At 45.5% G+C, this 27,871-nt stretch overlaps 1 protein-coding gene across 1 annotated transcript in view; it reads left to right on the top strand.

Moving 5' to 3' along the window:
- LOC147665994 (BCL2/adenovirus E1B 19 kDa protein-interacting protein 2-like) overlaps window positions 1–27,871 on the top strand; it is a 196,119-nt gene that overhangs the window by 139,713 nt on the left and 28,535 nt on the right. Inside the window, exon 6 of the mRNA XM_086949341.1 lies at window positions 16,765–16,941. Coding sequence (XP_086805467.1) covers window positions 16,765–16,941 — 177 coding nt within the window. The remainder of the gene's footprint in view (window positions 1–16,764; window positions 16,942–27,871) is intronic.

Raw genomic sequence — 27,871 nt, 5'->3', positions numbered from 1 at the left:
CTGAAAACAACGCTCCATGGGGCGCGTTTGCACAGTGCTGAATGAAGGGGGCGTGGCCTAAGGTGACATGTCTGCAAACATGCCCTGTGGCGCTTTTTAAGTTAGAGAATTCAATCAATCAAAGCATTTATATAGCGCACTACTCACCCGGAGGGTCTCAAGGCGCTTGGGGAGGGGGGTCCGCTACTGCTCGAACAGCCAGGTCTTGAGCTGCTTCCTGAAGGCGAGGTGGTCTTAGGTCAGGCGGAGGTGGGTCGGTAGGGAGTTCCAAGTCTTGGCGGCCAGGTAGGAGAAGGTCCTTCCTCCTGTGGTGGCTCTTCGGATGCGGGGGACGGCGGCGAGGGTGTGGCTGGTCGATCGAAGCTGGCGTGTGGGAGTGTAGAAGTTGAGGCGGCTGTTGAGAATTAATTCCTCCACAATCCTGTGGGTCCCTGGGGGCCAACTAGCCCACCAGATGCCTCCAGTATGAGTCAGGGGGCTGCGTTCCAGAGAGGTGTTCAGAGGCCACGCCCCTTTTTACAACACACTGCAACGCAGCTCCGTGGTGCTTACTGGAGGTACCTGGTGGGCTAGTTGGCCCCAGGGACTCTCAGGATTGAAGAGGAATTCATTCCCCAACTTAAACCGCGCCACGGAGTGTGTTTGCACACATGTAAACTCGGGCCCCACACCCTCCCTTCACCACTGTGCAAACGCGCCCGTGGTGCGTTTTAAGTTGGGGGGATTAACTCCCCTTGAATACTGAGGGTCCCTGGGATTCAACTAGCCCACCAGCTACCTCCAGTAAGCGCCACAGAGCTGCGTTGCAGAGAGGTGTAATGGGGCGTGGCCTCATAACACCTCTCTGCAACACAGCCCCCTGGCGCATACTTGAGGTTCCTGGTACTCTTTTTGGCCCCCAGGGACCCCCAGTTTTCTAGGGGAATTTGTTCCCCCTCAGCAAACGCGCCAGGGGTCGCGTTTGCAGAGTGATGCTGGTAGGGGGCGTGGCCTCCGGCACAATGCGTCTTTTTTGTTTTGTGTGCCCCCCTCCCCCACCCCCCCCCCCCGCTTATTTTACTAATATTTTGGCCCTGGGGACCCCATCCCCCACGGCCTACCCTATTTTATTTTTTAATTAAAAATTCTGGAAGGGGGCCGCGTGGCCCCCCTCCAGAGGCCATAATCTGCCCCGGGTACCCCACCCCTGAGGTATGGCCCTTTTAAAAAAAAAAAAAAAAATTACTTCTAGGAGGGGGGCTGCCTCGCCCCCCCCCCCCCCCCCCCCTCCTTAGGCCATTTATGGTCCCGGCGACCCCATCCCCTGGGGCCGGCCTTCTTCTTTTTCAAATTACGTTTCGGGGAGGGGGCGCGTGGTCCCCCTCTCGGGCCATTACTAGCCCCGGGGACCCCATCCCCGGAGCTGGCCTCTTTGTTGGGGACCGTGGGGGGGTCCCCAATCACCCCACAGTCCCAGCCAGGAGCTGGCATTGCTTTTCCACAAAGGGAGCAGCTAACATGCTGCTCCCCATATGGAAAAGCAATTTGCTTTGCTATTTGGAAGAGAGAAAAGGTCATGGCAAAGCAGTTTGCTATGACAGGGTAGGAGCCGTGAGGTTCCTGCCCTGCCATAGCAAACTACAGTGTCCCGGGGAAGGCACCCCGGGACACTGCAGGAGCCGGCCCTGGGGGTTGGCGGTCTCCAGGGCCATCACAAGGCTCCAGGAGGGGGGCTGCGTGCCCCCCTCCCATCATCTGGTCCCCGGGGCTGGGAGGTCTGTCACGGACACCCCTAATTTAAATATTTAGTCCCTGGGGCATGTGCGGTGGCTTGTGCCCTCCCCCCCCCCCCCCCCCCCCCCCCCCACCCCACAGGTTACAATTTTTTTTTCAAAAGCCCCGGTGGAGACTTTCAGGATAGGAGCGGACCAGAGCTGATAATTCGTTTTGAAAATTTCGCGAAGATTCGTCAACCGGTGCCAAATTTATTCCAAATAGAATGTTGCGGATTTCCTATGAAAAATAGGTCCTAACTTTATCTACCTACTGGCGACCGCCAGTAGGTATTGTGTGTGTGTGTGTGTATATATATATATATATATATATATATATATATATATATATATATATATATATATATATATGTATATATATATGTGTATATATATATGTATATATATATATATATATATATATATATGTATATATATATATTTACCGCTCCGGCGCCTGCGACCACCAATGGAGAGAAACACGGAGTTACGAATCAGTTTACACTGCTGGTTGCAATGACTTTATTTCATTACAAAATAGTGCGAGATGTCGGGCAAGATGACTCGTTTCGGCTAGCGTGTAGCCTTGCTCACAATATTATATGATGTGTGTGTGTGTTCGAGACGTGCTGTTGATAACATGCTTTGCATACTCCTGCCATCTAGTGTTGGGTCCAGAGGTTTGCATGTTGTTTTTCTTCGAAGAAGTCTTTCCAGTCACGAGGTAAGGTGACTCCTCCTTTTGGTGATAATGTATATGGGCACTGACTCCATTGTTAGATTATTTTGTTTCCCCCATCAGGTTCGGACATAGAGCCTGCTATGCAGCCAAGTGGAAAAGATTTGTCATATACTGTACCAATAACACAATCAATCCTCTAGATGCATCTGTTCAACACATCATGTTTTACCTATTACATCTTCAAAGATGTAATCTAGCATACACATCAATCAGATTACATCACGCTGCCATAGCAGCCTATCTGCAAAATAGACCACATCTATCAATATTCAATTCAGGGTACCTGCCATTAAAGCATTTATGGAAGGCCTCAAAAGAATAATTCCTCCCAGAGTACCACCCTCGCCAGTCTGGAATCTAAACATCGTCTTCACTAGGCCAATGGGTCCTCCATTTGAACCTGTGCATAAATGTGAGCTACAATTTCTTACATGAGAAGTCGCTTTCCTTGTTGTTATCACCTCTCTCAGGAGAGTCAGTGAGCCACAGGCACAAACTATTCAAGAACCATTTTTACAACTCCATCATAACAAAGTGGTTCTCAGAGCAAATTCCTTCCAAAAGTTATTATTCCCTTACATCTCAACCAGTCTGTAAAGTTGCCAGCATTCTTCTCGCAACCACAAACAGTTGCAGAAAGAGCTCTTTATACAGTACACGTAAAAAGAGCACTTCTCTACTACATTGATAGAACAAAACCTTTTTGCAAAACAGAACAACTTTTTGTATCCTTCTCACCACCACATAAAGGCAATCCCATATCAAAGTCTGGAATTTCAAGGTGGATCGTCAAATGTATACAAATTTGCTATCACAAGAGCTTTCTATTCCCCCTTAAAGCTCATTCCACTCGCAAAATAGGGGCTTCCATGGCTTTTTTAGGAAACATTCCCTTAGATGATATCTACACAGCACACATTCACAAAAACACTATTGTGTAGATGTGCAAGCAAAACAAGAAGCTAGTGTGGCCCGGGCTGTACTAAAAACACTATTTCAGACTACTGCAACAGATGCTGGTGGTCGCCGGTAAAAGGGACAGTACTGCTATGCAATCTATGCATAGTGTGTGATCTGCAGCTCATATGCCTCAAACGGAAAATGCTACTTACCAGTATGCATCTTTTCTTGGCATGTAAAGCTGCAGATTCACACACGCCCACCCATCTCCCCGGCTACCTTTATCTGTACCAGTATTATCTTAATTAGATATAACATACATGAACATATTTCTGTTCTCACAAAACTCCATCATTTCCCTTCTTGGCGGAAAAAACAATCTGAAGATGGAGTCGATGCCCATGCGCACTATTGTCCAAAGGAGTAGTCACCTATCTCCTGACTTCCAAAGACTTGTTCCAAGACCATAACAAACTGCAAACATCTGGGCCCAACACCAGATGGCGATCTATGCATAGTGTGTGAATCTGCAGCTCTACATGCCAAGAACAGATGCTTACTGGTAAGTAGTATTTTCCATCTGTTGTGCGTTAATATTAAATTGCATAGAAATTGAAGTATTCATCTTCCCCTTTTTTCTTCAGTTATTTATTGAAAAGTTGAAACGTGATATGTGTATTCATGGATATATAATGATCAGTCTTTAAAAAAAAAACAGTGATCCCAAACCTTGAACCTGTGTAAAAGGCAATAAGAGCATATACAATAATGCTGCCCTCAAATAAAGGTGGAAAAGCGTGTGGGAGAGGAGAAAAGGTAATGTGTAACATTTTGAGGATCAATATGGCAAATTAGGCAATTGATCCAAGAAAGAGGATCTTAGTTGATTCCAAAATTTATGAACTGGGTCGCGCGCTGCCCGTGAAAATGAGAAACTTCTTTGTCATAAAGACCAGTCTCCATATAAAGAGTTAAAATGCCAAATCTCAGGAAGAGACTGTTGATATCTCTAGCCTCTAAATTGTTAACACCTTTCGCTTATTGCTATCTTGACATTTAGGTTAAAGGATATAAAGAGTTCTTAATCAGTGTGGTCAGTTGATACCTTAATTTGACATCCAGGGCACATGTGGTGAATCAGATTCCCCACCCCAGATTTCAGAGTATAACCATGTTATCATCTGTACATAAACTACTGGCCTTTCATTTCAAGTTCAGTTTTACCTCTTAGCGGTTTCATTTTCAATCAACGATTACTCATAGTATCAAGCTCACATGAACTCGGCTTCACAGATGTGTAGGGAGAAGTTGATATATAATATTCTGGGGAAGACGTCTAAGAGGGCTTTTCCAGATTTGTATGATTGATGAATTGTCTGTTTTTATTGAGGATTGTCATTTATTTATCAGTTCAAGCATCCAGTGGAAGATACATAATCCTCTTTTTGTGGTATGGGAGAGTAGAGGTTTGGTACAGGTCGCAGGAAATGTTAAAACGTTTAATCACTGTAGTTATAGGAAGTGGAAGAGTCTCTGTGCTGTGCCGGAGATCAATTTTGGAAATAGACTGTGGCAGAGGGATTGCAGCTGTGATGAACAAGCAATGCCAAATCACAAAGTTTTGGCGTTGTATTGTTAAATGTTTTTGTGTACTAATAACAATATATCTTATATTTAAAATGGGGTATGAAACAAATATGTGACGCCAGAAAGATGTACTATTTGTAGAGGTATTACATTAAGTGAAATGATAAACTAGGTAAAAAAAAATATTGAAGGGGAGTATGTATGAGTGGAGGGGTATAATTCTGTTATTTTACAATTGAACTTAAAAGGCTCACGTTCACCAAAAGGTTTCATGGTGTTGAAAATCAAGAAGCAGAGAGAATATGCAGTTATTCGTGGACTTGTCTAAAGAGCCAGGCTTTTAGAAACGTTTGTAGAAGGTTGATGCTCTTATGTTGTCAGGAAGAGAGTTCTGTCACGGAGAGAGTTCAAAACCCCTGGAGCGATCAGAACAAACCTGGTTCCCCCCCCAATCCTTTCCTGTTAAATTTGGGAACCTTTGAAGATTGTGATGTGCTGATCTGAGATTTCACTTAGGGAGGTAGTGATGAATTCTGGAGGAGAAAAAGGTGAGGATTTTACCATTGCAGATTGAAAAAATTGTACAACCCATTTTGAACAGGGATCTCTTGGTGACTGGGAGCCAGTGCAGTTTCTTTATTAGGGGTCTAGTATGGCAGTGTCTAGTTTGACGACAAACCAATCTGGCTGCTTGGTTTTGAACAAGCGGCTGTCTTTGACCAAATCTTTTAGGAAGACTTAGGTAAAGAGCATTGGCGTAGTCTGTGTGACATGACCAGTGCAATTATGATCTGGATGAGGGCCTTGACAGAAAAGAACTTCCTGATTATTTTATGTTAGCGAAGCTGAAAAAAGCAGCAAGCGGCCACTGCTCTAGTCTGTGGCTTCATTGAAAGATCCTCGTTAACAAGTATGCCAAGGCACTTGAGCTCTGTTTTTGGAATGTGAGGGAGACCCAACTTCAGAGGCCAAAAGAAAGGACTTCAGAAATGCGATTTGTTTTTGACCATCACCACCTCGTTTTTTCGAAGTTCAGTTACAGTTGATGGCAATTAATCCAGTCACGGATAAAGATCGTAGTGTTATGGAAGAACTCTGTAGATTCTAGAGAATCATTGAGATTGAACATTAGCTGCATGTCATCAGCGTAATTGTATATTTCTACTTTTTGCTTTGAGAATGTACCAGCGGGCGAATTTAAAGATTGATCAGGATGTGGGATAAAGAAGTAACTTCAAGGATGAGAGTGCATATGGATGGATGGATGGGTGGGTATTTATGTGAATGGATGGGTGAAAGATTGTTTAACATGCATATGAATTATTGGTCAGCTCGTTGGAGTTTGTGGATGTATATGGCTGGATGGGTGGAAATGTCTGTTTATATTTGGGTATGTGAATGTGTTGATGGTGCGGAGGAAGGGTGTATGTGTTGATGGGTGAATAGATGTGTGTGCAGATTAATATGGGGTTTGAACTATGGTCATCACCCCTAGTATTGCGAGCTAACAACACACAATGTACCTACCAACTCATTAGCATGGTGTTTTGAATAGGTATCTCTGTGCTAAGATAAACCAATGGGAAATATGCTTTGGTAGTGCCTGACCTCATTGTTTTGTCCTGTGACCAGTAAGATGTCCGCGCTGGCAGTGCTTGGCATCAGTTTGCAGTGCTGAGAGTTGCTAGATGGTATTTATTTTTTCTTCTTGGGCAGTGGTTAAAAGTGGACATTGCTGTCTCTCAGGGATGTAGGTAATGATGCGTGCCTGGTCCTCACCTGTATGGCAGGTACTGTGTACTCCCTTCCGAGTCAGCCGGCGAGGGTAGATCAGCCGATGACCGTGCTCACAGGACACTGAATCAACTTGGCGTGCCGCCACGATTCACTCGAGGAGTCATTATTGAAACATAAATAGGGTTATTATCAAGAATTTAAAAAAAACCAGAGAGGTATGTATGATTGAGAGTGTATAGAGGAACTCACTTACTGAAACTCCAATCACTATGTAGATTAGGTTACACTGGTCCTGAAGAATAGCTGCTAGATCATTTGTACGACTAATTGAAGCTTGAAACATGTCGACCCAACAGATCTCTCAAATATTTAGTTCTAGTAGATAGAGCCACTATTTTTAATATAGGCAGGATGATTCAGTCGTTAAAAATAGGACAGGGAGTGTTCCCCAGAACTAATTTTAACATTATACTCACACCTATACAATTACTACACCAATCTACACTTCGACGCTCATACACCTATCCTTCACAGACGGCTTATTAAAAGACCTCCAGTAAAGCGCATCCATTGAGGGTGCCCATTGGGCATTGCAGTGCTGGCCCTTCTTGGAGCAAAAGCACAATGAGGAAGCAGGACACCTATCTAAGTGTGTGAGGGCATTTGTTCCTAAAGATTTGCACTCCCTGCTAACTCTTTGGAACATGTCTGACCTAAGTAGAATTACACATCCTAATGCGAACTGCATACCCCTCTTATCTTGGCTAATTGATCTGGAGCATGCATGCTGGACCTTAATGTGCTCCGAGTCACTTCATTTTGAGTAAAAACTGTGCACTCACTGTCAGGTGACTAAACCCCAATTCCTGAAGTGGGTAGAGCTGCCCAAGTTAGTTTCCAGAACCATTACTATGCACATAGATTTCATAACGGTTTGAGGAAGCCTGTGTGCAAGGATTAACTAACTGTGTCACTGGTAAGTAACACTTTTGTTTTAACTCTAAAAATAAACTTCATCATAGTACTCAAATATCAGAGCAATACTGAACTAACTGCATGTTATCATTTCGATAATTGTTAAATTGAGACAGATTTAATACAAATATGGAATTTAATATTTTGGATTCCTAATATGTGGATGTTCTAGTCCATAAAATACCTAGTTACAGGTTTTCTTTGTAATAACATCCTAGGAATGTAGCGGAAAGGTCATATTCGTACTTTTGAGAGAAAATAATTGAACATTGGTATAGAAATATTTGTGCAAGGTATCGATAATCAAGTAGCATCTGATAAAGCTTCTAGCTTAACTGGCGAGAGAAACCCAGCTATTCAGATGATACTTTTCTGAAGTGAAGTATTTTTGTGAAGTTGCTATAAAAAGTTTGTTTTTCTCTTTTTTTGGTTTGTTAATGCTGCTGTCTTCGTTATCCCAGAAGAATAGCACCCCTTTAACAGCTTTGTCTTGGAAACAGACAACTAACATGCTGTAGGTTTCCCCTCACGTTCCCATTATGTGGTAAGAACCATGCTACTAAAATACCAGCAATCATGGCTTCATGTGGGGAAAATCAACATAATTGGGCTTCAGGAGTAGAGCGCTCCTCCATCTTTCAACATATATTGCATAATCATAATTTGATGCATGCTGATTTTGCTTCCATCGTCTGCCTGGCTTATCTGCATGTCTTCAATCAAATACAGTCTATGTCCAGTGCTGTACCATTACATACTTTTATAGTGACTAGTCATTGAGCAGAAATTTGCTTGGCAGTTCAATGCACCCCTTTAAATGATTTTAGGATTTGTTTACCTATTACAGCAGTTTAAAAATACTAAAATGCTTGAGTATCCTTTACAATCGCCTGGATCAGTTCGCATGCAAATTGAATATATTTTCACTAATGTTTGTCACATTACAGTAAGCTCCATTAATACATTGAGCTTTGCATAGCACATGGCTCATTGCTGTTTTGCTTTTAGTGACTGCTGTTTCTTTATGGTGTCTTCAGTGATATTTCTGGACACTAGACTTTTTTTGCGGATCTGCCTGGCCAATACAGATTTTCTGTTTTTTAATATTTGCTTTTTAGCATAGCCAATTAAAGCATTAAACTAACAATGCTGATGTCTGTATGTCTGTGCCTTTAACATTTCCCAATGTTGGCGGCAGCAGGCCCAGCTTTTGGTGTGTGCTCATGTTAACGTACGCGCACACACGCTTTCAGATAAACCCCTATTAGCCATTGGCATCTGAGATTCAGATGAATTTGGGGCATTGTTAATCGGTGTTGGTATCTGGCCACTGCATTTCACACATGTGAATTACTAAAGAAAATACTTCTCACATTGCCATTTTGAATACACAGGCCCTAGCGCTTGTTATTGTTAAATACTCGCTTTCCTGCTAGTATGTTGTGCTCCTTAGCAGGCTTATTGTATGGTTCCTGTCTGTGTGCAGGCAATAAAGACACTAAGAAGTGCAGGAGTGACCAGCCAAGTGTTCAAAGGCCTTCCGCAAGTTGGCAATCTGTACCAATACTTTAGTAGCCTTCATATGAACACCAAGACGCACTGCTTATAGCAGCAGTAGAAGGGATGTTTATTATTACATTTCAGAGATTCATCACCGCATTGCTTATTGTGTGTGTACTGCAGCCTGATTGGGATTTCCCTCTCTCTCCCCCTTCCCAGCATTGGTGCTAGAGGTGGATAGTGGGGCCATTTGCAATTCCATTCACTTTACTATCCTCACTATGCTTCTGTCTCTAGTGAATTACTTTACCTAGGTTTGTCAGCCCTGCAGGATACTTACTCACACCACTTTCCTCTTCTCTGCCCGGGGCTCCTCAGGCTTACTAGTGTGTAGTCATGGTATTTGTCAGCTGTGATTACCTGACAGGGCCTGTGGCATTGGCCCTGGGTTGCATAAGAGGAGGTGGGGCTGGAGAATTTTGCCAAGCTGTTGAAATACGTTATACCTCACCCCTAAGACACAAACATATTTACAGGATCTGATCATCACTGGAGTGCTAGCCCGAAGATCAAGAAGTCAATCTCAAATGTATTTATGGCTGCAATACATTCATTTATAGAAGGAGTAAGGGCATATTTTGGGAAACCTGGAACAAACCAATCCCTGTATGCTACGAGTGTGCCACTATAGGCATGTTGGGCATTACTAATAGCCCACCCATAGCTTTTTCTCTAATCTATAATGGTCCATAGGCAACAGACCATAGAACGAAGGCAAGGCGTATTAATGGGTGAAATGAAAGTTGGCTGACAGCACTGAGCACAAGTGAAATGCCTTTTTTCGGTCCTTGCCGTGTCTTTACTTGACTAGTACCAATATATAATTGAAAACTGTCTGAAGTTTGAATTGATCTCAAACTTTGAATTGCGATTGAATTGATAATAAATGTCCATGAATTTTGTTTGTTGCATCAAAAAAACTCCATTTTGCATATTAGTGTCCGGAAGATCCGGTCATAGCCGTCCCGGCGGGATATACCTCCCACAGACTAGATAGGCAAATCAAGAAAAAGGGAGGTGGCATTGCCATTATTGCCCGTGATACCTACACAGTAAGGTTCACTACTATTCCACAGACCTCCTGTGAAGCCATTGAATTCGCTATTAAACTGTCTCCATCTTACACTTTTAAAGGGATCCTCCTCTACTGCCCCCCAGGGCCCAGAAACGACTTTATCGGCTCTTTCAGGTCAATTCTGGAAGTATCTGCATTAGACAATCCTTTCACCATTCTGGGTGACTTTAACTTCCATTTTGATGTCCTTGACAATCCTGATTCAGCTACATTATTAGCCGATTTATCTACATTTGGCCTTGTTCCCCTGGTTCATGCTCCTACGCATGATGGAGGTCACATGTTAGATGGCATCTTTTCCAATGCCACAGGCTTCAAAGTCACACAAATACTCCCGCTAACATGGTCTGACCACCATCTTATTCTGACATTGTTACAAATACATGACCCCTTGTTTAATAAATCCAACTGCATCTCCCGCCAACCATATTTGGCATGGGAGGACATAGATGAATCCAGGTTAAAAAATCTGCTCATAGCTACCACCCCATTGTTATCCACCGACCCCAATACTGCTACTTCCTAATTTTACAACTGGGTTAGTTCAGCAGCCAATGATCTGGTTCAAGTCAAGCAACGGTCACGCAACAGATCCACCCCCTCGGCCCCATGGTACACGGACGAACTACGCATACAAAAGCAACAGTGCCGAAACAGAGAGAGACACTGGCGGAAAGACTACTCTCAGGAATCAAAAGTCCTGTATAAAGAGTCAGTAGCCACATACAAAAATCTCATTATAGACGCCAAGAAAAAGCACTATTGTCATAAAATAGAAACTGCACATAACTCCAATAAATGTCTATATGAGACTACCAAACAGTTAGCAGGTTCGTCTGCTGACCTAACTCCTCCCCCGTCTCAAGCTCTCTGTGACGCTTTGTCCAAGTTTTTCTTTAGCAAAGTTGACGACATATATCGAATCTTTTCTAATACTGCTACCAGCTCCCATGAGGCCTCTACCCAGCTTGAAGGACCAGTTCTTCATCAGTTTAGAGAGGTCACCTGCTTGCAGGTACTAAACACCATATCCTCCATTAAATCTGGGTCGGCCTTGGACCCTTGTCCGTTGAAGGTTATACGGCCTATGCTGGATGTAGTTCTCTCATCCATAACAGAAATCTGCAATTCCATGTTTTCCACAGGTACCTACCCGGATACCTTAAAGAAAACACTTATAAAACCACTCCTCAAGAAACCCACCCTTGATAAACAAGAACTCAAAATTTACCGGCCCATTGCCAGTTTGCCTCTATTAGCGAAAATAGTGGAAAAAATTATGAACACCCAACTTTCCTTCTTTATCGAGGAGAACAAAAAGCTGGATGAATCGCAGTTTGGCTTCCGCCGATATCATGGAACTGAGACCGCCCTGGTCAAAGCGGCGGATGATATTAGATCTATCCGGGATGCAGGAGGCTCAGCCATCCTGATCCTACTGGACCTATCGGCGGCTTTCGACACGGTCGACCATGCCACCCTGGTCGACCGTGTAGAGAGCATGGGTATCCGAGGCAACGCCAAAAATCTTATTGCCTCCTTCCTGGCTAACAGGACCCAGGTTGTCACTGTGGGACCTTTTGAGTCCTCTCCCTTGTCATTGCCTTGCGGAGTTCCTCAGGGCTCATCCCTTAGTCCGACACTCTTTAACATTTATGTGTCGGACCTTGCCAAAGTCATCAGGGCACATGGGATCAGCCTGACGTCCTATGCAGATGACACCCAACTGGTCCTAGCTGTTAAGAACGATGGGCCACAAAAAGCCAATATGCTTAATCAGGGCATGCAGGCAATTGGCGGCTGGATGGCTGACAATTGCCTGAAACTAAACTCTGAAAAATCAGAAGTTGTAGTTTTCGGCAATCTTTCCCCGGAGTGGTCCTCTTCATGGTGGCCTTCGTCTATGGGCCAGCCTCCAGACCCGGTTGATAAGGTCAGGAACCTGGGTGTCATGTTTGACAATCGTCTGAACTTCCTACCTCATGCTAACCAGATCTCCTCCTCAGCCTTTTACAAACTCCGGCTCATTAAGAAAATTCTGCCCTTTTTACCCGAACATCTTGCCAAAACCTTGGTGAGCGCCCTGGTTCTCTCCACCCTAGATTACTGCAACGCCTTGTTTCAAGGTGCTCAGGAGAGAGTTCTAGCTAAAATGCAGGTTATCCAGAATGCAGCCGCAAGGCTTCTAGGGCGCATCTCTAAATACCAACCGGTCTCACCAACCATAAGACAACTTCATTGGCTCCCGGTGAAAAAGAGGATTAAGTTTAAGGCATTATGTCTAATATACAAGGCCTTACACAATGCCGGACCAGTGTTCTTCACCCAGAACCTAACCTACTACTGCCCGTCTAGAACACTGCGTTCCTCTAGTTCCTCTGATCTGGTGGTCCCCCGAACTAAAACTGTCAACTGGGGTGACAGACGATTCCTGGTAGCTGCACCGAAACTGTGGAACACACTCCCTCACTCAATTAAGACCAGCTCCTCCCTCTGGTCTTTCCGGAAAAGCCTTAAAACGTGGCTTTTCAATCTTTGATTTCCACCATCCTCTGTACTTATGTGCCTCCACGGGTTAAACATTGCAGTTATCTAGCGCCGAGATGCCTTAGGGCCGTCGTTCGCGCTTTACAAATGTTATAAATAAATAAATAAATAAATAAGATCATTAGAGTAATTACTTGCTTCCTTGCCTAATGCTTCCACCTGTGAATAAAACATGTGAACACCAATTGCAAGCGATACCAGACTCAAATGTTATAGAAATAAACTGTTCATCCAAAAATGGTAAATCCAATTAAAATAGTTTGAGGTGGAAACAAAATAATTTTCCCACAGGCATATCTGGCCCACCATCAGAACAAAATGCGCCAAGTACGTCTTCCTCCATTGCACAGCTGCCTTTAAAATAGCAGATGTCACCGTGATTTACTTACTCTGTAATAACTAGATAAGTTTGAGACGTAAGTAACTCCAGACCTGTGAAAGAACATAAAACTTTGGAAGGTATACTTACTAGCTATTTGAAGACAATGGTGCACAATGCGCCCACCTGAGCCTCTACCCCAGTCCCTCATTAGCACATTCTTCCTCTGCAAATGACTATACTGTTTCAGGTATTCTTATTTTCTTAAAGAACTAGGTCTTGTATTAACAAGACCATACCGAGTTTGGACTCTGGCCATAAATTAAAAGAATTATTTGGGTACGAAAATACAGAGTTTATTCAGTGTGTTCCTGTAAATGACTTTGAAGCAATACTTACTTATCTTCATAGCTAACAAATAGTCAACAATACCTACAAAACTTCACAAAAACGAGAAACAGTATGTACGACCTAGAATCCAATATCAGTGATAACTAATGATTCACATCCTTGCTTCAGATGTCCTGAATCTTAATACGAATGCAGTGAATATTTGTTAGAACCTAAAAATTGCACTTCTTGTATTCCATGTGAAGGTTACTATCCTTTTGACTAGAGAAAACTGCTTCTTGAGTTCGATACAGGTTTTCAAAGTCCATCTAAAATATTTGTGCTCCTCATAAAACAATAATGTGCAGATGTGTTTTGATCTCAAGTGCTTGACAAGATTTGAGCGAAGTCCTCTTCAGGGCAATACCATATGATTGTGCAGGACAAGAAGCACAATAGTAATACGTTTTTAATAGCACTGCTGTGTCAACGTAAAGCCACCAAATATCTTCTCTCTCACTTTTGCGCCCTCAAACCTATGTGATCTTCAGGGGCAAGCCCTAACACCCTCCTTCTTAAGGACAGTTACACAACTAACAAACCTATGGGTTTCAAAAATCACAATAGCATGACAACTCCTAATACTTGTCCAAAGGGCATAATGTCACTATGTGATTTCTCAGTAAGGGCGAACTCTTAACGACATGGTCCATAACCAAACACAAAACTGTAGCTTCCTGCAAGCGCCACCTCTAATCGTCTTCAAGTAACTCACTGTTAAGTAGGTTTTGCACTTGACTCCCAAGATATGTCCTATCCACATCTTCTTTTAGGTAAGTTGTGCTATACACCCAAAAAATATAAAAACATTGTCTGTAAAGTTTTTCTTCGCTAGAACGTACACTTGTTTGTCCATGAACTTGCCTTACCCCAACGCACCCAAACACATCCACCAAGGGCTTGCGGTCAGTATGCTTCCTTGCCTAATGCTTCCACCTGTGAATAAAACATGTGAACACCAATTGCAAGCGATACCAGACTCAAATGTTATAGAAATAAACTGTTCATCCAAAAATGGTAAATCCAATTAAAATAGTTTGAGGTGGAAACAAAATAATTTTCCCACAGGCATATCTGGCCCACCATCAGAACAAAATGCGCCAAGTACGTCTTCCTCCATTGCACAGCTGCCTTTAAAATAGCAGATGTCACCGTGATTTACTTACTCTGTAATAACTAGATAAGTTTGAGACGTAAGTAACTCCAGACCTGTGAAAGAACATAAAACTTTGGAAGGTATACTTACTAGCTATTTGAAGACAATGGTGCACAATGCGCCCACCTGAGCCTCTACCCCAGTCCCTCATTAGCACATTCTTCCTCTGCAAATGACTATACTGTTTCAGGTATTCTTATTTTCTTAAAGAACTAGGTCTTGTATTAACAAGACCATACCGAGTTTGGACTCTGGCCATAAATTAAAAGAATTATTTGTGTACGAAAATACAGAGTTTATTCAGTGTGTTCCTGTAAATGACTTTGAAGCAATACTTACTTACCTTCATAGCTAACAAATAGTCAACAATACCTACAAAACTTCACAAAAACGAGAAACAGTATGTACGACCTAGAATCCAATATCAGTGATAACTAATGATTCACATCCTTGCTTCAGATGTCCTGAATCTTAATACGAATGCAGTGAATATTTGTTAGAACCTAAAAATTGCACTTCTTGTATTCCATGTGAAGGTTACTATCCTTTTGACTAGAGAAAACTGCTTCTTGAGTTCGATACAGGTTTTCAAAGTCCATCTAAAATATTTGTGCTCCTCATAAAACAATAATGTGCAGATGTGTTTTGATCTCAAGTGCTTGACAAGATTTGAGCGAAGTCCTCTTCAGGGCAATACCATATGATTGTGCAGGACAAGAAGCACAATAGTAATACGTTTTTAATAGCACTGCTGTGTCAACGTAAAGCCACCAAATATCTTCTCTCTCACTTTTGCGCCCTCAAACCTATGTGATCTTCAGGGGCAAGCCCTAACACCCTCCTTCTTAAGGACAGTTACACAACTAACAAACCTATGGGTTTCAAAAATCACAATAGCATGACAACTCCTAATACTTGTCCAAAGGGCATAATGTCACTATGTGATTTCTCAGTAAGGGCGAACTCTTAACGACATGGTCCATAACCAAACACAAAACTGTAGCTTCCTGCAAGCGCCACCTCTAATCGTCTTCAAGTAACTCACTGTTAAGTAGGTTTTGCACTTGACTCCCAAGATATGTCCTATCCACATCTTCTTTTAGGTAAGTTGTGCTATACACCCAAAAAATATAAAAACATTGTCTGTAAAGTTTTTCTTCGCTAGAACGTACACTTGTTTGTCCATGAACTTGCCTTACCCCAACGCACCCAAACACATCCACCAAGGGCTTGCGGTCAGTATGCAGATATCTGTGGGCAGTGTCAGACCACACTCTTTTAAGCTCGGTGAGGCAGCAATCAGTTTGACTATATCTTCACACACATCCTTTCCATAAACTGATATATTTTTTGGGAAATAGGTTGTACTCAGGCAACTAGAATCATGCGATTGTGTGGCAGCAGCGTTTTTCGCATAGTTATTGATTTGCCACACAATCCATCTTCCGCTGCATAATTTGCATATTTTAACAAAACCTAATGTTGTCACTAGCTGAAATGGTTGAAAAGTTACTAAACAAGCATGCTCATGTGTAGCTGTGCAGTGGAAGGCCCTTCCTAGCCTATGCTACTGCTTATTAATATATTTGGGTGTTAGAGTGGTACTCAAAAGGTGCAACCAATGCCCAGACAGAGCTTAAAAAAATATATATATATAAAATGAGGTAATATGATCACAAAATGTGCTGCATTATGCAGTATAGTTTGGCATTTCCTGACGCATAATTGATTAAACCCTGCCACGTAATTTGGCCATCCCCTCACGCATAATTCCATTGGCCCTGGTTATACTGTTTAAATGTTAAACTTCTTCATCTAACACAGAGGAGAGGCCAGTTCAAAGGCCACACGTAGATCCTAACAGGCCACCTTCAGGTGTTACAAATGACAGTCATTTTAAAATGCAAAGGATTTCTTATTCTTCACTGCAATAAACACATGCAAATGCAGGAGATAACATTGACAAACACTACATTTGACCAAAACCTGTAAAGAACACAACTTTTAGTGTTTATCTTTCAACAGATGATCTTCCCAAACCCAAAACTACTGAAATACTTCAGAAAGATTCTATCCCAGAATATACTGCAGCTGAAGAGAAGGAAGAAGGTCGACGTTGGCGCCTCTTTCGTATTGGAGATCAGGATCACAGAGTGGATATGACAGCAATAGAACCATATAAAAAGGTTATAAGTCATGGAGGTAAGTTAGAGATCTAAACCGATTTTAGTTATGCCCAAACAGCGTCTTGGTTTTATAGTTTGACGTTCATGCCGGTGTAATTCCAGACAGTAATTCTTTTATTTCTTTCAACAAATGTTTGGCAGATGTTTGTTTACTCCAATGTCCCCGTTAAGATAAAAAGAACCAAAAACAATGATAAGAGTCTTGCAACCCATGTCTTGTGCTACTACTTAATGAGAGCTGATAGCAGAACAGATTTTCACAGAAGGCCTAGTACTTCAGTTTGGATAAGAATATCCGTGCATGGTTAATAAGTTTGTACGCCTGTCCTGAGCGACCTGACTGCATGTCTTTTCATGGCTTTTTGATGGCCAGGCTAATAATCTGGTGTGTGTGCTGAGACGTCGGTGACGATTCAGAGGTCCAAATCCCTTTCTATGATCGTAGAGGGGAGCACATAGCTTGCCGTTATTCTGACATGGGACTGTCCATGTGCTGGGCTGTTGACATGAAGCGGTGGTTGCAGCTTACATTTTCTTTTGTCAGTTATGGTACTGAACAGATCGTTTTCCTGGTTAAGATGAAGCATGTTGCCAACCATCCACACATAGCCTCGTAAAGCTGGCCACTCACTAGGCTGTTGGTAGACTGATAGTTGGCAGTAGTAATTTACCATTTTTCTTATAGGCCTTTTTATCTGGACCCTTGGGAGAGAGGGCAACCAACTACCAGTCTGAAACTTGGTTCAGTTCTTTTGTAGATTAACACAAGTTGAGCCCAGTGTGGTATTTTCAGAACATTTTTAAATATGTTGGTCCACAAAATTCCAAATTGGAGTGGGTTGTAAAATGACCTACAGTAGCAATACTCATGAGGTAGGTCCCAAGTTGCAACTCACTACTGTTGGTGGCCATCACTATTGGTGGTCTTCACAAGGTGGTCATCACAGGGTTGATGGTTTGCTGGGGTCAGCAGACCTCTATGTCTGTTATCACTTTTTGCCTTTTTTTAAAAATACAGCCAGAACAACTGTATAACTCAGTTGTATTGTCAAAGCTTAGCCAGGTTTATGCAGAGATGACTTGAGGTTCTCACAGTGCATTTACTATGTAAACTCATCATAGACGAGCAGTTCTAGCTTGCGAGCAAAGGCAGAGCTGGAGATCTAGAAGAATATATTGGTTGCCCTGATGGATCAGTGGTGCCCACACTTGGGGCAACCTGGGAAAGTTAATTATCCCGCAGTGTATGGCTGTAATCATACTGTGAGAGCAAAGTCAGAACTGAAGGATGAAAGGATTGTCTAAGGTCAAACATGATTACCCAGGAGCATCTACGTAAAGAGCTGCCAGATAAAATTTGTGAATGAGAGTAGGTAATGCAGAAGACCATTTTACTGTAAGAGCAAAATCTGAGCTAAAGACTAAATATCTATGGTATGTTGTCAAGAGCTCAGCATCATTATCACATTGTGAAGCTCTCGGACATTACAGACCATATACAATACAAACTCATCTCTGAGGAGTAATTATAGCTTCAGAGCAAAAACAGAGTGCTTGATTCACAAACCTGTTTACACTTGAAAGTTCTTGAGTGCAAATGGCTGGACATGTAACTGCTGGGCAAGAAAAAGGCGAGCAAGCAATCATTACTGCATTTATGCCCACATAATATTATTCCACAGCAGTGTCCTTTTACATAGGAAATAAATCCTATGAGTGTCCTCCCCACCCCCCTCCCTAAAATGACTAGTTTTATGCCTTGTATGGACTGTCACAAGCAAATATCTGTGACAGATCCCCATCAGATGTACCTGTGGTGTCTCTGTGTGAGCAATTAATCAATGTGATTGCTTATGAAGCTCAACTACTCACCCGTAAGGTTCTCAAGGCGCTGAGGGAATTGGGGGGGGGAGGGGGGGGAGACAACTGATCCGCCGGAGGCACTGTGGTGGAGAGGCAGGGTGTTCTGGACTTTGCTGCAAGGTAGGAAAATGATCTTACTCTGGCCGTGTTCTTGCGGATACGTGGGTTTGTAGCAAGGGCCATTTTGGCAGAGCAGAGATCTCTGGTGGGTGCGCGGAATGCGAGGTGGTGGTTAAGGTACGCAGGTCCCATGTCGTGTAGTGCTTTGTAGGTGTGTGTGTGAGGAGCTTATAAGGGGTTCTTTTGTTGACTGGGAGCCAATGGCGATCTCTCAGGTGGCCAGTGATATATTTGCGGTGGGAAATGTTGAATAAGAGAGTGGCAAAGGCAAACTGAATGTCTTGCAGTTTTTTGAGGAGTTGTTGGTTGATGCCATCGTAGAGTGCATTGCAGTAGTCAATTTTGCTGCTGATGAGTGCGTGGGTGACTGTCTTTCTGGACTCCGTGGGTATGCACCTGAAGGTCTTTCAGAGCAAGCCTAGCATGTGGCAGCAGGATGAGATGGCATTGATTTGGCAGCTCTAGGTGGAGTCTAGGATGATGCCTAGGTTTCATGTGTGGTTTGAGGATGTAGGGGGTATAAAGTGCTGTGGACCACCAGTAGTCATCCCAGCAAGAGGGGCTGGAGCCCATGATGAGGACTTCGGTCTTCTCTGAGTGACTCCAAGACCTTAAGTGACTGTCAATGGACCCGAAAGCCACCCGGGACATCCCGCACATAAAAAGAATCCTTACTGAGACATCTCTTAATAACGGTCCAATCCCAAGGTTCAGTCCTATTCGCACAAGGATTTTCCCTATCCTCTCCCGAGACCAGTCTTCGTCATAATCCAAATCATCTGGTGAGTCTCTAAAAAGAAACATAAATCAAAGCGGGACTCTGTTCCCTCTCGCCTCTCATTCACCTGAGCAGGTGCAGGGGCAGCTCCATGGATCTAGAACTTGCTCCTGAAGTTAGTTAACTTTTAGGAGTTGATCCCACAACTGGTTCCGGCACAACCAGAGTTTCTAGGCCTGTCACCTCAGCAACAAATCAAAGACTGCCACGCAGTTATGTTCTGGCTATCTGAAAGAAACACATAGTGATAGATTCCTTACTTTAGAATTCTGGATCCGGAAAGTTTTTCGTCAGCCATACCCCTGCGCGTCGGAAGGTGGCGTCGTGTGGCTCCGCGTCCGTCTTTGGCGTCCTGGTCGCAGCAGCTACTTAGACGCCACCCTTGCGTGCAAGCGCAGATCCGGGAAGAGCACATATCCCCAGTCACATTTTTGACTGAGTTTTTTCAGGCCTTTTGTCTCAATACTTTTGAGTCGATCGACTTGTGGCGTCCTAGGGATGCCCGGCTTCAAGAACTGTGGGGACGGTCACTGCATGATGTCGGTGACTGACCCACACCGTGTGTGTGTCCCTATTGGCTGGGGCGCAACCGCGACTCCAAGTCGTGCCCCGAAGTCAATACAAAAAGTGTATATTTTTAAAATGTTCTCCTTTTTTATTAAATTCTTGTTGACCATGGCGAAACGCTGTTTCTGTTTGGCACACCTGAAGGAATCATCTTATGATACAATATAGGCCTTCCGCCCCGTTTTTGATCTACTTTATGACGTACTCAGTGGCAGTACTTTCCTTTTGGTTGACATTGACTTTCGGAGATTCCTTATTCGGAACCCACAAATCACACAATTGATTTAGCATTGAAGTACTGACTGAGCCACTCTCTCTATGATAACTTTTGGAATTTTCCAAGCCGTTAAACACAATCAGCTGATATTACGAAAAGCCCTGACAAAGTTCCCGTGGCACTGGGAAATGAAACTCGTTGGCTGTGTGCCAGTCCTCTTTTCAACAAGAATTTAATAAAAGGAGAACATTTTAAAAATATGTACTTTTTGTATTGACTTTAATTTAATGCACTTCCCTTGTTTCTCTCCAATTGTATACAGACATTTCTCAGCAGCATTTGTCGGTTGTGGTTGCACATGTCCATAAAATTTTGAAACTTTGAGTGTAGGTGCTTGACCTTGGTCTGCTGCTGTGTTCATACGAATTCCAAGTCGTGCCCCGACTGCCAGGCCATGCTGCTGAAAACTTGGCGGGAGCCGTCCTGAAAGTTGCTGGAAGTCCGGCAGTTGGCTCCGCGCGTTCAAGATCCTGGCACCGTGGGAGGTCCAGGGACAGGTCGCGGAGCAATCACCATTGTTCTTCTGGATCTAAATCTACGCCCTCTGGGTCAGGTAAGTCTAAGCATTCCAAAAAGAAGTCGAAGAAGCGTTGTCGCTCTTCGACTTCCCCTCACCCGTCGCGGCTGAGGGTGCAGGTGGTGCCACCCACGCTGCTCCGGCGGAGCCTGCGATGTCGCCGCCGGCCTGCCCGCCCTTTCTGAGTTTGTTGGTGATGCCTGCTCAGGTGCAAGAGTCTCTTACTGCCATTGACCGACTCTGTGAGCCGTCTGGCCCCGTTGGTGCGCCTACAGGCCCGCGGGCCCAACTTGGGGTTACTGCCGGTTCATCGCTGGCGGCTCTCCTGCCATAGGATTCGGCCCCGACGCTGCAGGCCCCCCTCTGCTTCCGTGCTCTGGGCCCAGGCGTCACTGGTTGATCTCATAACACCTCCACTGGTGTCGAAAGCCCCCCCACCCCTGCCCTCCTCCGGCACCACCGCCGACGTCGACCGGTGCTACCGCCGACGTCGACCCCAGTTTCCGCCCGGACACGGCGTCTGATCAGCGTCGCTCGACACCGATGGGGCATTTTTACCCCTATGTCAGCCCTCCTTATTTTCAGCCTGTTTTGCAGACTTCAGAGGAAAGGGAGGACTGGGAGGGTTCTGAGGACCCTCTTACACAACAATGTGACTGTGATCCGGATTGGGCAGAGGACTTGGGGGATGCCAAAGGTCTTGATACCTCACCTGACCTTGGCCTGCTGTCTCCTCCTACCGTGGCTACGAAGGAGGGAGCTAGTTACACAGTGGCGTTGCGTATGGTGGCCGAGGCCCTCTACCTCGAACTCCCTACAGTGGCTGTCAGGACTAACCTGACAGAAGTGCTTCAGCCTGCGGCAACCTCTTTGGAGCCCTTGCTGCCTTTCGGACGTTCTTTTGGGCACTTGGTCCAGGCCCAACACAGGGGCTCCTGTGGACAGGAGCGTGGGCCAACACCATCACCCGGCTCTGGACGACCCCATCTTTCTCTCCCAACATCCCGTTCCTGAGAGACTGGTTGTCCAGGCCTCTGTTTCCCAGAGTGCGTTCCCTGCCGCCCCTCCGCATATTGAATCCAAGAAGCTGGAGCAGCTTGACAATAAGCTGTTTTCATCTGCCAGATTAGGGATGCGGTCGTTGAACACTGCATACCTCTTGGGCCGTTATTCCCACTCTGTGTGGGACACGGTTGCACAAGTGCTGCCTACTGTCCGGAGGAGTCCCGGACAGTACTTTCCCAGGCTATTGCAGCTGGGAGAGATGTAGCTAAGTTCCCCATTCGTTGTGGGCTTAATACCGCCGACTTGCTGGGCAGGGCGATTTCCACGATGGTGGCGCTTTGGCGCCACGCCTGGCTGAGGACAGCTGGCTTCCCGGGGAATGTCCAGAACACTCTGATGGACATGCCCTTTGATGGCATTCGCCTTTTTGGCAATAAGGCAGATAGTGCGTTGGAGCTCTTTAAGGACTCGAGGGCTATAGCTAAGTCCTTGGGCCTGTCGGCCACTCGCCCTCCTCCGCTTTCTGCCTTTCATTCCTTTCGTGACCACGGAAGGGGTGCCCCAACACGTTCATTCCAGAGCCACGGGCCTGCGCAACAACAACCTCATCGCAGACGTGGGGAGCGTCGAGGCGGTTCTGGGGGCCAACGGGTGGGTCAGTCCACCTCCACCCCCGCAGCATCCATCTCCAAGCCTTCCTAGTCTGAACTTTCAGGCCCATCAAATGCCAGTGGGTGGCAGGATTCGCCATCATCTCCCCCACTGGCGCAACATCACCTCAGACAGGTGGGTGCTGCAAATAATCTGAATGGGCTACTCCCTCCCCTTCACTACCCTTCTAGCCATGCCACCTCAATACCACCGCATGTCGGGGGACCATCTTTCACTTCTTCAGCAGGAAGACATGGCCCTCTTGGTCAAAGGGGCCATCGAAGCGCATTCCAGGGTCAGAAGTAGGTCTTGGTTGTTATTCCCACTACTTTCTGGTCCCCAAGAAGGACAAGGGCCTGCGTCCTATTTTGGACCTCAGGAACGTCAACAGCTTCCTCCAGAAGGAGAAGTTCAAGATGTTAATGCTAGCTCAGGTCTGGTCTCCCCTCAATCCTGGAGACTGGATAGTAGCGTTGGACTTGCAGGACGCATATTTCCACATCCCCGACCTGCCGGCCCACAGGTGTTACCTGCGGTTCACGGTAGGCCACAAGCACTTTCAGTTTACTGTACTCTCCTTCGGCCTTACCAGCACCCCTCGGGAGTTCACGAAAGTGATGGCGGTGGTCGCAGCTCATCTGCGCAGATCAGGAGTTCCAGTCTTCCCCCTGTCTCGACGACTGGTTGTTGAAGGCGGGCTCGCCCCAGGGAGTCGTCTCCTACCTCCAGACTACGGCTGACCTGCATTTGCTGGGTTCTCCATCAATGTGGCGAAGTTGCACCGGATTCCCTCTCCGAAGCGCCTCTTCATCGGAGCGATTCTGGACTTAGGGCAGTTTCGGGTTTATCCTCCTGAGCAGAGAGTCTGGTTTATTTAGGCTATCATTCTGATCTTTCAGCCTCTATCCTATGGCTGTTCTGTTCTCCAGGACTTTATGGTGTGATCTTGGTTCGCAGACCCACCACCGGGGTTGGTATTGCTGAGGTATCTATTCTAAGGTAAGGAATCTATCACTACATGTTTCTTTCACATGAACAAGTTACTTCTCTTCGGTAACGATATATCTGTAAGAAACCTAAGTAGTGATAGATTCCTTACCGCCCACCCCATCCTCCCCATTCGGCGAACTGATTTCTAGGGTTAAGGTCATCCCTAGTTTCATGGCACCAGTGGTCAGAATATTACAAGGCTCTGCGTTCCTGGCGCGGAAAGTCGTGTACAGAACTGATGTCAGCGCTCGAGGCCGGCTTCTAAGTAGCTGCCACAGCTGCGTTCACTTTACCTACAACAAGCCCAAACACAACAACCACCCCCAACCAACTCTGCAAAGAAACTGGAACAAAATCACCATCGACCAGATCTCCTCATCGCTTCTTCTAAACCCCCCAGCCCACTCCTCAAACCCCGACCAAGCCGCCACCAACCTCACCCAATGGCTATCCAACAGCGCCGACATCCTAGCACCACTGAAAAAACGACAAAGCAAACTTGGCAGCAAGAAGGCCTCATGGTTCAACGATGATCTTAAGAAATCCAAGAAACTCTGCCGCTCCCTTGAGAAGGCCTGGAAAAAAGACCCAACCACCAGCACCAAGGACGCCTTCAAAAACGCCACCCGCATACACCACCAACTGATCCGAAAAGCCAAGAAAACCGCCTTCAAGGAACGACTAGATAACAACGCCCACAACAGCAAGGAACTTTTCAACATCGTCAAGGAATGTACCAATCCCTCGGCCAACTCTAACGACATCACCCCCTCTCAAGCCCTCTGCGACTCCCTAGCCTCATTCTTCCACAACAAAATTGCAGACATCCACAACAGCTTCGACGACCAACCCGGAGATCAACCCACCCAACCATCTGCTGGACCTTCACCCCCCTCAAACATCCTTAATAACTGGAACACAATCTCCACTGAGGACACCATCCGCCTGATGAACTCCATCCACTCAGGATCCCCCACAGACCCATGCCCTCACCACATCTTCAACAAAGCAGACTCCATCATAGCACCGCACCTCCGAGACGTCATCAACTGCTCCTTCAAATCCGCCACCTTCCCGGAAAGCTGGAAACACGCCGAACTCAGCGCCCTTCTGAAAAAACCCACAGCGGACCCCACCGAACTCAAAAATTACCGCCCCATCTCGCTCCTTCCATTCCCGGCCAAAGTCATCGAGAAAGCTGTCAACAACCAGCTCGCCGCCTTCCTCGAAGCCAACAAATCCCTCGACTCCTCACAGTCCGGCTTCCGAGCAAAACACAGCACTGAGACCGCCCTCATCGCAGCAACAGACGACATTCGAACTCTACTGGACAATGGAGACACAGTCGCCCTCATCCTCCTCGACCTCTCCGCAGCCTTCGACAGTCTGTCACAGCACCCTTCTACAGCGCCTCAGAAACATCGGAATCCAAGGAAAAGCACTGGAATGGATCACCTCGTTCCTCACCGGAAGAACCCAGAAAGTCCGCCTCCCACCATTCAAGTCGGAGGCCACTGAAGTCATCTGTGGCGTACCACAAGGATCTTCACTCAGCCCCACCCTTTTCAACGTATACATGAGCCCCCTCGCGGCCATCGCCCGCCAACACAACCTCAACATCATCTCCTACGCGGATGACACTCAACTGATCCTATCACTCACCAATGACCCTAGCACCGCCAAAACTAACCTACACGAAGGAATGAAAGAAGTAGCCGAATGGATGAAACACAGCCGTCTGAAACTGAACTCAGATAAAACAGAAGTCCTCATCTTAGGTACCTCCCCCTCCGCATGGGACGACTCTTGGTGGCCAGAAGCCCTTGGAAAAGCACCCATCCCGACAGACCACGCACGGAACCTGGGCGTCATCCTGGATTCCTCACTTTCAATGAACAGACAAGTCAACGACGTCTCCTCATCCTGCTTCAACATTCTTCGCATGCTCAAAAAAACATTTCGTTGGATCCCCACCGAAACTAGGAAAACGGTCACCCACGCTCTGGTCACGAGCCGACTGGACTATGGAAACACCCTCTACGCCGGGACTACCGCTAAACTCCAGAAAAAACTCCAACGAATCCAAAACGCCTCAGTCAGGCTCATATTAGACATCCCGCGTAAAGAACATATCTCTGGTCACCTGAAAAACCTCCACTGGCTTCCCGTCAATAAGAGGATCACTTTCCGGCTCCTAACCCACGCACACAAAGCACTTTACGAAATCGGACCAGAATGCCTCAACACACGACTGTCCTTCTACACCCCCTCCCGCCAGCTTCGATCTTCCAACCAAGCCCTTGCCACTGTACCTCGCATCAACAAGACCACCATGGGAGGTAGATCCTTCTCCTACCTGGCAGCCAAAACCTGGAACTCTCTTCCCACTTACCTTCGCCTTACCCAGAACCACCTAGCATTCAGAAAGCAACTTAAAACGTGGATATTTGACAAGTAATTCCCCACCCCTCCTTAAGCGCCTTGAGACCCTCTGGGTATGTAGTGCGCTATATAAATTCTCTGACTTGACTTGACAACGTCATCTTGGCGACTACCACGCCAACGACTGACACAGAGCCGCACAACGCCACCTGCCAACGCGCAGGGGTACTGCTGACAAATTTTCTGGATCCAGACTAGCGCCGGGGGTCATTCTAAGGTAAGGAATATATCACTACTAATGTTTCTTACAGATTTATTGTTACCGAAGGTAAGTAACTTGTGCCTTTGGCTTCTTGATGACTCCTTCTGGTGGGTGTTTGGGCCCACGGAGCAGAGCTGGCCTCCACCTATGGGTTCGCCCTCTATGCCAACTAAACAAGAGTCTTTTATGACTGGGACTCCAGTCCGAACCCTGTAGCGGTCTTTCCCTTGGACTTGGACATCCGCATTGAATCAGTCAATGCCAGATGAGAAGCTATTAAGAGTACTAACCGACTTCGAGACAACACCAGTCTGACGTTGCCGGACGCTGCACCTGACAACAGCGGAGCGCCACTTCTTCCGCTTGCTCTGCCACCTTCACCAGCTGGCTAGAGCCCCTTGATTCGCACAACAGTGGATGTGACTCATCTACATTCCTGCATTCAGAAACTGACTCAACCTACCCCTGATGGTTCTAAAATGACACAGTTTTTCATTCTTGACTGGTGGATCGACTAAGCGAAGCATACATCAGATCTTTAATGGTTACTACTACTGGCTATCCTACCCCGTCCTAAAGACCCGGCGTGACTTCAATTGAATCACACACTTTCTTGGATTGAAACGTTGACGTGCCTACACAATCTTTCCCTATTCTCTACACTCCATGTAATAGCAAAACCATGTTTGGATTGAAGATTGAATTAAATAGAGATTGATGTCTATGAATGAACATTTTATATACATTTTGTACAGCCCTGTATATATGCGATTTACCCAAATCACTTTGACACTTTTAGATCACCTTATCACTGATTAGTTTGTTTGCGCCGCCTTTTTTAAATACAAAATTGTTTTTTGTGACAGGCTGACTAAGCTATAACCCTAATTGTATACCAGAAAAATGAATTCATTTATGAATACAATTGATATTGATTACATCATTCTAGGTGTGTTTTACTTTATCTTTTTATTTATAAATGCTGTTAAAGTAATTATCTAACTCTGGACAGAACCTACCTTACCTTTGATCTCCACGGAGGAGATAACACACCCTACATTGACTCTTTTGCACAGACTCAGTCAGTGATTGACGCAGGTGAGAAGTTCGCTCAGGCTCGTGGCCTCGACAGCTTCTTTAAAGTGGGCCTTCTCTCACCCACTAGACCAGCCATGGGGGAGTCAGCTTCCTATGCCGCCATGGTAATGCATTTGGTGGCTGAAGTCCTTGACCTCCAGCTCCAACCCCATCTTTGGAGGTTGTGGCTTTCTTATTGACTGACGTTCTACAGCTAGGGCAAACATCTTCTAAGTCCCTCTTGCCATTTAATGAATCCTTAGCTGACACCTTATTTGGGGGCATAAGCCACTCCTTGCTCAAGGTCACCAGTCAAACACCAAGTTGAGTGACGCCATTGCCCTGCCCTGGGCGATTCTGCTTTTCTCAGCACCCTCCCTTGGAAGTTTGTGTGGGGCAAGAGTCCACAAGCAATACAAGTCAGAGTACATTCCCAACTACTCCCCTAGACAGAGAG

The sequence above is a fragment of the Lissotriton vulgaris genome, unplaced genomic scaffold, assembly GCF_964263255.1.
Source record: "Lissotriton vulgaris unplaced genomic scaffold, aLisVul1.2 SCAFFOLD_2925, whole genome shotgun sequence".
Taxonomy (NCBI): Eukaryota; Metazoa; Chordata; class Amphibia; order Caudata; family Salamandridae; genus Lissotriton; species Lissotriton vulgaris.
The sequence above is the reverse complement of the archived record's forward strand: the minus strand, read 5'-3'. Positions and strand labels throughout refer to the sequence as shown.